Genomic DNA, 16,356 nt, shown 5'->3' with positions numbered 1-16,356 from the left:
GTGCATGTCCCTTTAAATGCTAATGAGCTCTGCTGACCCCGCCCCTCTCTTCTGTGGGGTGATGAGCCGTTCTCATGAGACTGTTTACTTTAGCTGCATTTGTAATGGAACTTGCTAACTAGCACATTATTAGGCTAGGCGAAACAATGGCTGACTGATAACAGCTCACTCAGATTTTTATCATTACAGGGTAGATGTGTACACACTGCCAACACACATTTATGTTCAAACAACATGTAAAAAGGAATTTTGCATCCGATGACCCCTTTAAGTTTACTTTATATTAAGTTTAATTTAGAGAATTTCACCTGTATTACACCAAAATAAAAGCTCAAGTGTTTGAATGTTTGAAAGTGCAGAATTCAATACATAAATGGTAGTACTGCAACTTGTAGTGTAAAATAAACTTATTTTAATAATTCTGACAGTATCTGATTCAGACAGTCCTCACCTGTGTGGTTTTGCCTGAGCCGGTCTCACCCAAAACCAGCACCACCTGGTTCTCCCTGATGGTTTGTATGATCTCCTCCTGGCGTTCATATACGGGCAGCGCTCTCCGGAAACAGTCCAGTTCAGACGGGCCTCGTTTCTGAGGAACCTGAGGAATACCGTAACTCAGACGCCCGCTGGTCCTGCTTTTACTGTCTGGAGGAATCAACCAATGCAAGAACAACATATAAAATGAAAAAGAAAAAATATTTTATATTCATATTCAAATGGAAGACCATACTTAAACATATCACCAAATATGTTTTGTTATTATTTTAGGGTCCTGTAAAAAAAAAAAAAATTGTCCCAAATTTAATTTTCTTTTATTTAAAATGTATTCATTTACCTTTTTTTCCCCCAGTTTTAATATTTCTGAATTTAAAAAGAAATTCTGTTTTGATTAATCTGGATTCTGTTCTAATGCTAAAACTTAATTTTAGTAATCAAAAAGCATGTCTAAATAATAATAATAACATTTTTTTTTTTAACATTTTAAAACAATTAAAGGTTTAACAAAAGTTAATTTTTAAGGTCTTACGAAATGCAATGTCAGAATTAATTTTATTTTGAATCTTCTAATGATTTTTATTTTTCTTAAATTCAGTGTTTTGTGTTTTAATTTTTCTGCACTCCGTTTTAATGGTTTAATTAAATTGTAATAATTAAAAAGCATGTTTAATAAATATTTATTAATCAAAATGCATTTCACAATAATAGAGCCCTATCAAATGTTGTTTTTCAGAAATTCTATATTGCCTCTTATTTTTTCTGTATTTATGACTATTTATACATTTTATATTATCATAAAGTTTTATTTAATATAAAAAATGCTGATAATCAAACAGTCATAAAAAGTATACAATTTAATTTATCTTTTAAAATGTAATCGAATGAAAATGAACAATTCCTTTTTATAAGTGTTGCACAATAGGGATTTAATGTATTTACTTCTAAAATAAAAAATAAGTATTATTATTCTATTATTTATTTTACAAATATTTTATTTGAGAAGTACATTATGCTGTACAACAGGAATATATTTAGTAATATATTTCTGTCATAATTTCTTCAAGTTAAACCAAACTTTTATTTTGTCAGGTGGTGGTGAAGCTCTTTGAGTTTGGGTGTCTCCTGCAGTAGGAGACTCACCGCTGGCGTCAGGGGAAGGGAAGACGGCTCTCTCTGTGCACGGCTGTAGTTCACTGCGCTCTTTGTGGGTGATGGGGAACCTCTGCAGCAGGCTCTGCACCATGTGTCTGGAGTTCTGAGAGAGGTTACAGGTCATGATGGAGCGAGACGCCTCCGTCCCATCCTTCTTCTTCACTGTGAGATATCGACTGGAGCCTTTCCTGCAGTTCACAAGAACTTCATATTAATCACATTGCTATTATAATGTACAATATTATTGAGTAATTGAACTGTATTGAGCCGAAGAACTATTGTTTTCAGTTGAGCTGCTTATGAATTTAATTTGCTTCACAATCGATGAATTTTACAACATTAACACGGTTATTTTCCTGTTTATTATTGTGAAGCTGCTTTGAAACCATCTGTAATGTATAAAGCACTATAGAAATAAAAGTGATTTTAAGCAAAATAATGTTTTTCAAAGCAGCACAGAGGTTTGCTCTGGGGTCATCTGTGCAAACAATAATCATTTGAGAAAGAGATAAATCCACTAAGGTATCAATAAACCACTCTGATTCAGTCGGAAACCAATAACAGGAAAACAGATCATGGAAAAAGTAGTAGAACAATTAAAAATGTAATTGTAAATAACTTTGTCTTGTTTTGGTCCAGTATTTAGCCATAATGCTGTACACCAGCATGCATTTGTAAAGGTGCATAAAAGTCAGTTCTGCATGACTGCATTTGACTTGCAAATTCAACTTACCCTCTGCTTTTTGAGACGTAACCCAGAGACTGAGCGAGCCGATGTATGAACGCTCTCTCAGAGTTTGTCAGTGAAGAAGGGAAATCCAGCTCTATGAGACACAACAGCATCTTTAAACTCTTAACACAGAAATGCCCAAAGCAGGGTCAAAGTCGGCCCACGATGACCTTTGATTTGACCTGCCATGCTACATCACAGGAGGGAGACAAAATAGGGGAAAAACATGCCACTGAAGCATATTTTCATAATCTTGTTTTTGTTTTATTTTTGAAATGTAAAAAAAAGTAAGTGAATTTGACAAAAAGATATTACATTTTTTTATTTTTTTTAAATTGTTATATCAGTTTGTTTAATTGTGTAAAAATAATAATATTAGTGCTGTCAAACGATTAATCACATCCAAAATAAAAGTTTGTTTACATAATATGAGTGTGTACTGTGTATATTTATTATGTATATATAAATTCAGAAAGAAAAATATGCTATGACGCTATTAATAAAAATATGCAATGTTTATATATTAAATATTTACATTTATATACATGTAAATACTTTCAAAATACATACTGTTTGTGTGGATTTATATATATATACATAATAAATAAACGCAGTACACATACATATACTATGCAAACAAAAACTTTTATTTTGGATGCGATTAATAATTTGACCGCACTAAATAATATACGATAAACACAAACTAATATATTATAGGTGGATATAATGCAACATTTACTTTTAGTTCAAGTTTTGACCCTTTGTATTAAAAAGTTTGGGCATCTATGCCTTAAAACAATAAAAAATGTAAAAGCAATAAAGAGCTTTTAGCCGGTTTTGTTCTCAAAGCTCTTGAAATGAGTTCAGACCTCTCTCGTCGCTGTACTGGAACCTCTCCAGAGAGATATTTACAGAGATTTTGACCTCTTCATCGATCCTGATGTCTTTGAGTCCTTTGGCTTTCAGAGAAGTCGTCTGTTTAGATGATTTCTGGCCTCCGCGTGACATTTCTCCCTGCATGCAAGAACAGAAATAATGGATTATTGTGTCAGTAACTGCACATTTAACTACATTTCCCATATCTGCATTTAATTGTTCTTTTATTATTAACATAATTTAGTATGAATGAGCTGCCTTCACAATACAGCTGATATCTTCAATCATTTATTATGATATTATCATATCAAAGTACTGTATTTGACTTGAGTAGCTGTATTATACTAATTACTTACCCAAGTAAGATTTAGAACAAGCAAACAGACAGAAGATATAAATATGAAATATAATGATGTTTTAAAGAAGTCAGTGCGTGTTAGCTTCTGAAGCGAACTTCAACTGATGTATTTAACGCTAAAATACCGTCCTCACCACACTGACACCTGCTCAAATAGCATAAAGAACAAAAAAAGGTCGTGTTTTACCTCAAATGTTCCTTAATATTGTGTTTTTAGCAGCTGAGTCCATTCATTGAGCTTCATTAGCATCATTAGCATCATTACACTGCTCATTCACAGGACGATAATAATAAAACCAAATCATCTTACTCGTTTGGAGTGTCTGAGGAGAGCAGACCGGTGAGAGCAGACAACTGTGAGGAATCCGGAGACTTTAATTCGGTTTCGGTCACCGATGCGAAGCGGATTGTGTTTCTGTCGGTAGAAAATCGAAACTGACGCGTCTGCGCATGCGCTCTAGAGCTCGAGCCACTGACGTCAGCGGCGTGCGTCACAGTGCGCTGATCGATAAATTGCAATAAAGATTTATTATGGTTAAGGCCATTTGGACCTTGCCAAACAAATACCTATTAGTAAACAAAGTCGAGGAAGTAACCTTTAAAAGTTTACATAGATACTACCCAGTAAATCATTTCCTTCTTAAATTTAAAAATTATATTGATTTTGTTATTTTTGTAATGTGATGACTTTTGGACTTTCTCAAATTGTGTAAATCCACTTCGTGTTCAGAGTATAATTTTTTATCCACAGTAATTTCATATTTGTCTAGTACAGGTATGTCGCTTTGTTTAATAAATACAGTGTATACGTTGTTCTTTATTTACCCTCAAAAACCGGAAGTGAAATGTGACAACATGCCCCGTAGGTATGATCATATGATGACAGCCTAAAACGTGATCAGGGGCTCGTTCTTCGTACGTTGCTTAAAACATCCGAGATCAAATGAGACATCCGAGATGATTTCATCGTGCTAATCATGATCCGGCTAATTGGGTTCTTCGAACACACCTGTTGTTGATGATTAGTATCGCTGGATTGAGTTATCTGAGATAACTGCGCGTTCATGCGCTGGTTTAAAAGGGGATATGTATCGATAGTAGAAACACTGATCAGCAACGCTGTTATTGGTTGCCCACACTGGCCAAAGAGCGCGCCCACTTTTTCTCTGCGGCAGAACAAGAACTCTTGATGGAGGGCTATGGGGAGTTCCAAAATTTAATAAAAACGACAGGGAACACCTCAAAGGCTGCAAAAGCCAGGAGAGAGGGCTGGCAAAAAGTTGCAGACAAATTAAATGCGTAAGTAGTGATTGCGTTAGAGGTTTTCAATCAGTTATGACAGTATATGTACATTAAACAATTTCATACTTTAATCTTTCATATTAGAGCCTCCACAGGACCCACTAGAAATTGGGAACAAGTAAAGGTGAAATACAAGAATATTCTACAAAATGGTAATTAACTACATATGTTGTTCTTAGTCTTTTTTTTGTTTTAAACGACTGTGAAATTATGTGCTTGTTTATATCAGCAACTAGGAAAAAGGCAGAGCAAAAAAAAACAGGCGGTGGTCCTGCACCCGGAGTTAAATGTGAACCGACCCAATGTTCAGGACATCCCTGGGAGCAGCTCTTCCTTAGACCCACAGCCAGGAAGCAGTAGCAGCAGCACCTTCATTACTGGTAAAGAGGTTTTTAATTCACTTTGTATAGGCTACTGTAAAATAATTGGTAGCTACCTTGCATTTGGTGTAATCCAAATGTCAGCTACACCCTTCAACTGGTAAATCTTGAGTAGTGCTGAATTGCATTGACATGAAAGGAAGGCAGTTAAACCTACTTTGAGTAAATGGGGGGAGACTAAAGTTTCTATGTTTCTTTTCCTGTGTACCTCCATTGTAATGAATTTTTATTTCTTTCTCTATTTCTGTGCAGTTTTACATAACACACCCACACTTTTACCTGTTCCCATGCAAGTGGTGGCTGAAGCATGTGCAGTAAGTGGACTTGTCCTTTTTTTTTGTTTTTCTCAATAGTGGAGACACCGTATCACTTTGTCATACCATTTATTTTCATTGCACAGGACAGTGAAGAGACCCTCTCGGATGAGTGTCCTTTGGAGGAAGTACCTGTAAGTGCATAACTACACATAAAAATGCACTATATAATATACCCTATACACTTATCAACTAATGTCCTTTATATTTTTGACCGCAATATGAGTTGCAGGAGTCTGCACAGAGGCCTGCAGAGAGGGAGTCTGCACAGAGAACTGATACAGAGGTGGACAGTGTTGCATTGTTTTTTTACTTTCAGTTTTTTTTTTTTTGTATGCGTTGAGTCTAATTTATTTTCTCTGCAAATGGCACAGGGTGACATCCGTTCCCTCTATAAACGTAGCCTACAGCAAAAGGTTGAATATTTGCATTTAAAAAAACAAAAACTGAGGGGAGAAATGGAGCTACAAGAGCTAATGAAGAAGAAAATTGCTCTAGAAATAGAGTTGCTGCCAAAGGAACTTCAGAGTAAGTACTAAAACATTTCACATTTCAGAGCACTACTGTTGACCTTGCATAACAATATCTCTTTACAGGCAAAAGATGACCCTAATTTGTTGTTTTTTTTTTTCCTCAAAGAACAACTAATAAAAGTCATTGAATCCATATTTGCCTTGTCTTTTTATTTATTTGTCTTAATTTTTATTAAATTATTCTCAAAAATGGTGTTCCACAATCCTGTCCCGTGCAGCTCTGCCACTAGGTTGATCCAAGTGCACTGGCTGGAGGTCATCATCAGGCTGCACTTCCACCACAGGGGTCCTCTCCTTTCTAATGGTGGCAATGTTGTGTAATACAGCACAATAATGTCGCATGCCCTGTCAGGTGCAACCCTCAGACTTTTCAGACACTGAAATCTTCCCTTTAGTTGCCCAAAGGTCATTTCAATGCGTGCCCTTGTCCTGGCTAGAGCTGCATTGTAACTGGTTTGTGGTCCAGGGTTGGGGTCAGGGAATGGAGTCATAAAATACTGCCTACAGGCATAGCCCCTGTCTCCAACCAGGATCCCATCGTAATCACCTGTACAATGGTAAAATGCAGTTCTGTTAGGCCCACAATAAGTGTGTGTGTGTGTGTAATACAGTGAGCATGACATTAATATCCTTACCACGTTCAAATAATGTGCATAACTGTGACTCTCTGAAAATTCTTGAGTCATGCACAGATCCTGGCCATTTGGCTTCCACATTTGTGATATGACACATAGAGTCTAAGACATTGTAGTCAATCAACTGCATACTTATGGAATACATTGTATATATTACCAATATAAAATATTAAGAATAGTGATAGTAACTCACCTGCACATTTATACTGTGAACCCCCTTTCGGTTCACAAAATCCCCTTCATTGGGGCCTGGTGGGGCCTTGATATGAATGTGTGTGCAGTCTATGGCACCAATCACATTAGGGAAGCCTGGGGGACAATCGATTTATATTTACTAGTGTGGTCATATTCATACGATCTTCATTAACAAGAATGTACCTGCAATTGCGAAATAGCTCTGTTTTACAACTTGGGGTCTTAAGTGGCTTGGAAAGACTACAAAAACACCTAAAAACTGCTTTAGCGCCAGGTAAACTTTACGAATGGCACGACAGACAGCACTTTTGGCCAAGTTCTCCGCATCCCCAATAGTGTACAGGAAAGTGCCACTCGCAAAGAATCTCAACGCGATGCACACAGTTTGTGCTGTGGTTAAAGTCCGACTCCGACGAGTAGAACTTTTAATATGAGGTTCTAACCAGTTTATTATGTAAATGACACCCTCACGTGAAAAACGATATCTTTCAAAAAGTACACTATCGCGCTGTGCTAATGGATCCTGTCTGTGTCGCAAAACGCGATTAATTCTAAAAGCTCTGCGAATTATCCTCGCACCTTCCGCAACAGGTTGCTCTCGTAAAAACGGGCAAGACATGGCTGCGACAGACTTCCCTATCTCCTCCGCTTATAAAGCCGCGATCTAATCCTGTTTACATGAAATAAGCCTGCTCCCGAGCAGGTTTAAGCTTGCGCACCTGTTGCTATGACAGCAAGTCCAGGATGAGCGTCGAAGAACCAAACAATCCAAGATCATGCCAAATCGTCAACAATCAAATCCAGCTAACTGAGTTAGCGACGTACGAAGAACGAGCCCCTGATCTTATGAGAAAATTATACAAGATAAACTAAAATATTTTGTCAATAAAATAAAATGGATTGGAATAAAATGGAAATAAAATAAATTATTTATTTTAAATAAAATAATGGCGATTTTTAATAATTAAAAGTAATCTGATTTTTGAGTTTGATAATGAACACATTGCAGCCCATATAAACGAGTCCATGTCTTGAAGAAATCATTTCTGAACATTAAACAATGATTGTCAGTCTTTATTCACCTGTTTCTCATTGTTTCTCATTTTAAATTAGTAATAAAAACTGAGATGAAAAATGCTCCAAATAGCCTCAACACAGCTGCTGGAAGCTTCTAGTACACCTGAGCTTGATTAGCTGCTTCAGGTGTGTTTGATTAGGATTGGAGCTAAACTCTGCAGGACACCGGCCCTCCAGGACTGAACTTGGTGACCCTTGGTATAGACCAGGCATCCTCAAATCTGTCCCACTCCTGCAGAGTTCAGCTGTAACCCTAATTACAAACACACCTGAGCTGCTAATCAGTCTTCAGGATCATTAGAGAATCACAGGTAGGTGAGTTTGATCAGGGTTGGAGCTCAACTCTGCAGCAGATTGGACCTCCAGGGAAGACTATCCACTGTCTCTTCCGTTACAAATCAATAGGTGGCGACAAGTGACTGTATTATAAGCCAGTTTGAATCAATCATTCAACCGATTCGTTCAACAGCACCGATTCGCTCTAAATAAACGAGTCATTGACTCATTCGCTCAACCGAGTCGTTCAGGAATGAATCACACGAGCAGAGGTTGTGCTTTTGACTGGAACAGAGGAAAAACAAAGTGTCAATTAATAGTGTGTCATATTGTTTATTAATCACTTATACAAAAGCTATATCACGTTTGGAAGCCTGCTGCTTTTCCAAATATGAGCAGTCATGCTCGGGAAAGAATGCTTCAATGTTTGATTGACAATTTAAGTATGTTTTATTTTTAAATTATTATATTTAATACATTATGTCAGCATTAAACATATCACACTCATAATATCCCTTATTACTTGAGCATTTAGCATTCAATTTCATCCATGACTTTTGATGAAGATAAAAAATTAACTTTGCTATGCTGTCATGCTATATGACATTTACATTTAGTCATTTGGCAGATGCTTTTATCCAAAGAGACTTACAAATGAGGACAATAGAAGCTTTTTTTTCAGTTTTATTGTTAGAATAACTAGCTTTCTAATACGTGTTGCACTGAAAATTCACAAAATATTGATAATCGCTTGTGTGAAAATCAATATAAAACACAAGTATTAAAAATATTAGTAGAATATGAAACAAATGATGTCAGTTGATAAATGAAGAGCTAATGACACTCAACACTTCTCATCTGTGATCTGTCTTCAGCAGAGGAATGAGCTCTTCTAGTGTTTATGGGGGTTTAATATCTCCACACAGCAGACAGATATGATCCTGATATCATATTGTTCATGTCAGTCGCTGTGAAGGACTGTATTCCAGTCATCTGGTCCTCGTAAACTGAACGGAAGCCGCTTCTGTCGTCGCCATTTTGCCCTTCGGTTCTTAAACCACACCTACAACAAACAAAGTCGCTATTTATATTGATTTTCAGCATTAATTGGGTTTGCAGCTGTTGTTGTATGGAAAATAGCATCTTTAAATCTAAATAAATAACAGCACATTATGGAAGCCAGAATTTAAAAAAAAATGTTAACCTGTTAAATGTTAGACTTTACGTCTCTTAATTCTGACTTTACGTCTCGCAATTCTCTTAATTCTGACTTTACGTCTCGCAATTTTCGTAATTCTGACTTTACGTCTCGCAATTTTCGTAATTCTGACTTTACGTCTCGCAATTTTCGCAATTCTGACTTTACGTCTCGCAATTTTCGCAATTCTGACTTTACGTCTCGCAATTTTCGTAATTCTGACTTTACGTCTCGCAATTCTCTTAATTCTGACTTTACGTCTCGCAATTTTCGTAATTCTGACTTTACGTCTCGCAATTTTCGCAATTCTGACTTTACGTCTCGCAATTCTCTTAATTCTGACTTTACGTCTCGCAATTTTCGTAATTCTGACTTTACGTCTCGCAATTCTCTTAATTCTGACTTTACGTCTCGCAATTTTCGTAATTCTGACTTTACGTCTCGCAATTTTCGTAATTCTGACTTTACGTCTCGCAATTTTCGCAATTCTGACTTTACGTCTCGCAATTTTCGTAATTCTGACTTTACGTCTCGCAATTCTCTTAATTCTGACTTTACGTCTCGCAATTTTCGTAATTCTGACTTTACGTCTCGCAATTTTCGCAATTCTGACTTTACGTCTCGCAATTCTCTTAATTCTGACTTTACGTCTCGCAATTTTCGTAATTCTGACTTTACGTCTCGCAATTCTCTTAATTCTGACTTTACGTCTCGCAATTTTCGTAATTCTGACTTTACGTCTCGCAATTTTCGCAATTCTGACTTTACGTCTCGCAATTTTCGCAATTCTGACTTTACGTCTCGCAATTCTCTTAATTCTGACTTTACGTCTCGCAATTTTCGTAATTCTGACTTTACGTCTCGCAATTTTCGCAATTCTGACTTTACGTCTCGCAATTTTCGTAATTCTGACTTTACGTCTCGCAATTCTGACTTTACGTCTCGCAGTTCTCGTAATTCAGACTTTACGTCTCGCAATTCTGACTTTACGTCTCGTAATTCAGACTTTACGTCTCGCAATTCTGACTTTACGTCTCGCAATTCTGACTTTACGTCTCGCAATTCTGACTTTACGTCTCGCAATTCTGACTTTACGTCTCGCAGTTCTCGTAATTCTGACTTTACGTCTCGCAATTCTCGTAATTCTGACTTTACGTCTCGCAATTCTCGTAATTCTGACTTTACGTCTCGTAATTCTCGTAATTCTGACTTTACGTCTCGTAATTCTCGTAATTCTGGCTTTACATCTTGTTATTCTGACTTTACGTCTCGCAATTCTGACTTTACGTCTCGCAATTCTGACTTTACGTCTCGCAGTTCTCGTAATTCAGACTTTACGTCTCGCAATTCTCGTAATTCTGACTTTACGTCTCGCAATTCTCGTAATTCTGACTTTACGTCTCGTAATTCTCGTAATTCTGACTTTACGTCTCGTAATTCTCGTAATTCTGGCTTTACATCTTGTTATTCTGACTTTACGTCTCGCAATTCTGACTTTACGTCTCGTAATTCTGGCTTTACATCTTGTTATTCTGACTTTACGTCTCGCAATTCTGACTTTACGTCTCGTAATTCTGGCTTTACATCTTGTTATTCTGACTTTACGTCTCGCAATTCTGACTTTACGTCTCGCAATTCTCGTAATTCTGACTTTACGTCTCGCAATTTACATTTCAAAATATAACAAAAATTCTGAATTATGAGAACTTTTTTTTTTTTTTTTTTCTAATTCCAGAATAAGAAACGGGCTCGTTAAAGGTTCTCCACTGAACCATCAATTAAAAAGAACAAACCTTTATTTTTAAGAGTGAACAGGATTGTAACAACTTTAAATCAAGTAAATAATTTTTTTAATCCATGTTTTTGGGTTCGATATGACATGATTATTGAGATGCAGACACGGGTGAGTGGTGGATCACCTCGACTCTCTCCTCGCGCAGGTGTGTTCTCTGGGCCAGCTGCTCGCGGGTGTTGATGTCTGGGTACTGGTTCTGTCTGAACAGATCCTCCAGAGCGTCCAGCTGCTCTTCTGTGAAGATGGTGCGGTGACGCCGAACCCTCCTCTGAACATGACCGAAGCTTTCCCTGCTGTGAGCTTCTGCAGCCGAGCACGTCTCTGCAAACACCCGCTTACCCCAAACTACATGACAGGCTGGCAGCAACAAAAACCACAGAGATCAACATCAGCCTAACCATGAGATTAAACAGAGAGAATATAATCAAACATATTGAGAACAAGTCTGGTCATGTTCCACCCAAAAATCAAACCAGTATAATATTATTTGAATTAAAATTAAGCAAATTTACAACTAAAACAAGTATTATTATAATTAACTAAAATGAAATGAAAAAACAAAACAACTAAAATGTTTCTTACTTGAAACAAACTATAAAAATTTAAGTCTAAAATATAAATTAATTGAAAAATAGGTAGACATATATAAATTAAAATAAAATAAATTACAAAATTACACACAACAAAATACTAAGACTAAAATGAAAACTGAAAATATGAAAATAAAAAACTGATTCAAACTATTAATGAAAGCTCAATGATAAATACCTCAATGATACTAAACATAATAAAATAGTTACTTGGAATAAAATAAACTAACTGAAATAAAATAAAATGCATTTTTTTGAAATTCTATTTTAGCTATTGTATATATACATAATTAAAATTAATAAAAGCTAGACTTTTTATATATATATATATATATATATATATATATAATATAAATGACAAAAATGCACAACGAAAATACTAAAACTTTAACTAAAATGGAAAATATAAAATAATAATTGTTATTAGTTAATAGTAAAATGTTAATAAAAAAACATATCTCAATTATACTAAAATAACACTGATTTACACCACAAATTCATTAAATAAAAAATGACAATCTTGTAAAAACCCAATAATATATAGTCTCATAATATAAAACATTATAAAAATCATTCTTCACATTCATTTTGAAGTGTTATGGTGTTTTGTTATATTTCCTTCATGCTTACATTCAAATATTTTTATACTATTATCTTTGCTGCATCCCACTGAAGAGAATCACATTTGAAAACAGAGCAGAAAAGTGCCGGTCATTTTTGAGATGTTTTTTTCTGAAAGATCAGGTGAAGTCAGGCAGAAGTCTTTGACTGAATGGGATGTGATTAAAGCGCTCTTACTGGCTGCTGCGTGCAGAACCTCTCCGCAGTGTGAACAGAAGCAGCAGGTCGATCTGAGGTCCATCGAGTCACGATTCGCTGCAGATTCAGGGGCCGGTTTCTCCTCGCAGGCTCCCGGGGCCGAGGGCTTCTCCAAGCCCAGGATCTTGTTGTTGTCTGCGCTCAGAATGCGGTCGATAGTGAAGGCAGAGCTCTTCTTGTCCATGGCATTTGTAGCTGGTTCTGAGCCAGAATGCCGTCAGGTTCAGAGCAGAACGCGTTCATATAGAGCCGGATCGCCCTCCTGTTTGTGTCAAACCCCCATTTACCAAATAGATTAAAAGCAAGGAGACAAAACATAATCCCTCTATACAGCCGAGGAAAAAATGTATAAAGTGTCTGAAAAATCCCGACTAATCTGGGCAGTTTTGTGAAGGTGTTAGTGAGCGCTGGAGATTGAGGTAATCTGGCTTTAGCCGACAAGAAATCAGATCTCACTGTATCAAATGAGATGTACAGAGAGGCAGAAAGCCTCATTGTTGTGCTGAAAGATAAATGCACGGCATTATGTGCTTTGATTCTGCTGGATGTCGACAGAGAGCATGAAGGTCTCTGAGAGGATCGGCTTTGGCTCGTGCATTTGCATGAGATTTACTTCATATCACACCTGTTTAACCCTCCAGATCCAAGCATTCATGATCGCCTGTTTTCTTTTCCTTTCTTACTTTTCTTTTAAACACAAGACGGGGAACGTCTAACAATGTGAGACAATGACCAGAATGAACATTAAACAAATATATAAATTAAGTTCATAAAAAACAAATTAATTAAAAACAAATAAAAAATTAATACATATTTTGACAGAAAAACACAAAACAAAATGAAAAATATCCGGTTCAAAAACTGATTCACAATAGTAATAAAACTATAATAGTATTACAGTGATACTAAAACTGAAAATATTTTTTTTTGTATTAGTTGAAATAAAATAAAATGCAAAAAATATATATATATATATATTTCAGCTAGTTGCCAAGGAAACTTTTTTATTATTTTGCCTAAAATAACTACTAAATAAAATATACAGAATTTACTGAAATAAAAATTATACTGACACTAAAACTGAAATAATAGTTAATAAATGCTATATGGACAAATTAAAAAAATGACAAAACACACGAAAAGTACTAAAACTAATTACAATTAAAATGAAAAATATAAATATAATAGTTCAAAATTGTAATAAAAATTATATCTCAATGATACTAGAATATACACCACAAATTCATTATATAAATTATATTTTAAAAATTGTTATGTGAAAAAAACAGTTACATGTTATATAAATTATAAATGAATGAATTTAAATATTTAAAGCTCTGAAATATTTTTACAAACACAGAACTGTATTAAATGAGGGCTTAGATTTTTATGAATATAATATTAAACCTGCAATAAAACCAAGTTTACAAGTGTTTTAGGAATCGTGATGTTGAGTTTTGGGGTGAATTTTGGAAAAGCACTGTTTAACCCTCTGGTGTTCGGTCATTTTAGACCAGAATTCTTTTTTTTTTTTTAAATGTTGAAATTTTAAAAATCGCTACTTCCTCGGAATGGTACTCGGTTACTTTTATGGCAGTTGCTATGTCACCACACACCAAAAAAAGAAAAAAAGTGGACTTTTGAAAAATCTAAATGGTTGTAAAAAAAAAAAGTCACTTGTTGTTCACGGTCAGAAATGACCCCCATTGGAAATGAATGGGAAATATAAATATGCAATAATTCAAAAATACAGATAATTTTGTGTGTGTACAATCTACCAATCATTCACGATGCAGATAAAAAAGTGCACAGCAATGAAGGGGTGACACTCTAAAATATCAAGAGTGCAAAAACTGACATTTCAAACCAACATTAAAAAAACTAATCTAAACCTTTACAAAAAGCTGTCTTTGAGAATGTCTAAATATAAATCCCTTTATAAGCCCTTTATATAGATCTATTTAGGAATCTAGTGGCTAAACTGTGGAATTGCGAAGTTTTTTACTCCCACCAGATGGCACTAATCTGCCTTCAACAATTGGATTTTAAAGGCATTGTATCTATTTTAACATGAAATAACCTACTGCCATAATTGAAAACTAATAGAAAAATATTATAATTTTTTGTTATTTTCAATGGGAAAAATGTATCAATTATTGCATAAATATTAATTTGCACCATGAAATTCTCTCAAAATACAAAAGGAAAAATATTGAACAAAAAATGTTGCATTGATTTTACTGAAAATAAAAAAAAGTTACATATCAGGTGTCTGGTCACTTTTGACCAAGAATAACACAAGTGTGACCCCCAGATGAACAACAGAATGGTTAATAATTAAACACAAGCACAAATGGTCTGATGTTTGCTTGGTCAGTTCATTTTAATCCATGTTGTGTGAATATGTTTTATAGGTTATGATGCTAAAAATCAAGCTGCATCTTAGTTTCATAGCCTATAAGTGAACAGCAGAAACACTTGACTCCGTCTTATCACTGAAACAGTCTCATTTTTGATAAAAGGCGACGCTATTGTACACGCTCCATTCATTCTCAACAAATCCTTTGTAGTCATACACGTCCGTCTATATGTGGTTTTCATCAAGGAATTAATGGATTTTCAAAATCTGTCTTAAGCCACACAGATAAGGAGGATCAGAAGCAGGTCCAAATAAACAGCGTCTGTCTGCTGACTGAGTCTTTTGCTTGATTTGCTCCAGATTCTGCTTGATTGGGATTGATGGGCTTTTCTGTCTCTCAGAAATGATGAACATGCATTTAGTGCCAACATGTGTTATTAATTACACTTCTGTGTCTTTCTCCATGTCAGTTTCATTGCTTTATAGTCATGGATGAATATGAAGGCAAAACCTGCGTAAGTGCACAAGTAAAAAGCAAAGAAACGTCTACTTTGAGCCCTTGCTTGCTGTTTGCAGATGGTGAAGAAATGTTCCTAATTTCTCATGCAATAAACAAGCTTTATTTTCAGTTCTTTGTGGAAAAATGTTCTTCAGATGTCCCTTGCACTAAAAAAAAAAAAAAAAAGCGTATTTTAAGAAATTATCATTGAAAGGTTCTTGTTTCATTTCTGCAAAGAACAAAACAAACAAAACCGTTATTTTTAAGAGTGTGTTTTTATTAATCACTGAAAGAAAAGACGACAGGCAGTTTGAACCAAGACAATTTGTGATACTTTACAAAACAAGGTTGTTTGCACCAATAAATAACTAAATTAATCCTAAACGAAAGCTGAAGCGGTTTACTTCAACACAATCCACTTCAAACGGAGATACCAGTTAAAAGTCCTTGAAAAACTGAACGCTCTTGAATCATGACTCAAAAACAACCAAAATCTTCTTGACTATCCAATAACCCAACAAGAACTTAGAGGAAAACTGAAATCCCTCAAATGTAAGAAATCGTGTGGCCCTGACAACAGAAACAATGAGATGCTTAAACACAGCTCTCCTGAACTTCAGACTGCATTACTCAAACTCTTCAATCTGACTCTGAGTTCAGGCGTTTCTCCTGAGGTCTGGAACACAGGACTCATCTCTCCTGTCTTTAAAAGTGGAGACAAAACAGATCCTAATAACTACAGAGGGATATGTGTAACCAGTAATCTGGCA

The 16,356-nt window shown here is 35.4% G+C and overlaps 1 protein-coding gene across 1 annotated transcript in view; it reads right to left on the bottom strand.

Moving 5' to 3' along the window:
- LOC306869302 (3'-5' RNA helicase YTHDC2-like) overlaps window positions 1–4,088 on the bottom strand; it is a 33,143-nt gene extending 29,055 nt beyond the window's left edge. The window contains exons 1-5 of the mRNA XM_079415996.1: window positions 3,925–4,088; window positions 3,250–3,394; window positions 2,384–2,474; window positions 1,639–1,838; window positions 452–645 (exon numbers count right to left, since the gene is read on the bottom strand). Coding sequence (XP_079272122.1) covers window positions 452–645; window positions 1,639–1,838; window positions 2,384–2,474; window positions 3,250–3,388 — 624 coding nt within the window. The 5' untranslated portion in view covers window positions 3,389–3,394; window positions 3,925–4,088. The remainder of the gene's footprint in view (window positions 1–451; window positions 646–1,638; window positions 1,839–2,383; window positions 2,475–3,249; window positions 3,395–3,924) is intronic.
- Between the last annotated feature and the right edge of the window lie 12,268 nt (window positions 4,089–16,356).

The sequence above is a fragment of the Barbus barbus genome (assembly GCF_936440315.1).
Source record: "Barbus barbus genome assembly, chromosome: 5".
Taxonomy (NCBI): Eukaryota; Metazoa; Chordata; class Actinopteri; order Cypriniformes; family Cyprinidae; genus Barbus; species Barbus barbus.
This window is presented reverse-complemented; position numbering and strand designations above follow the sequence as displayed.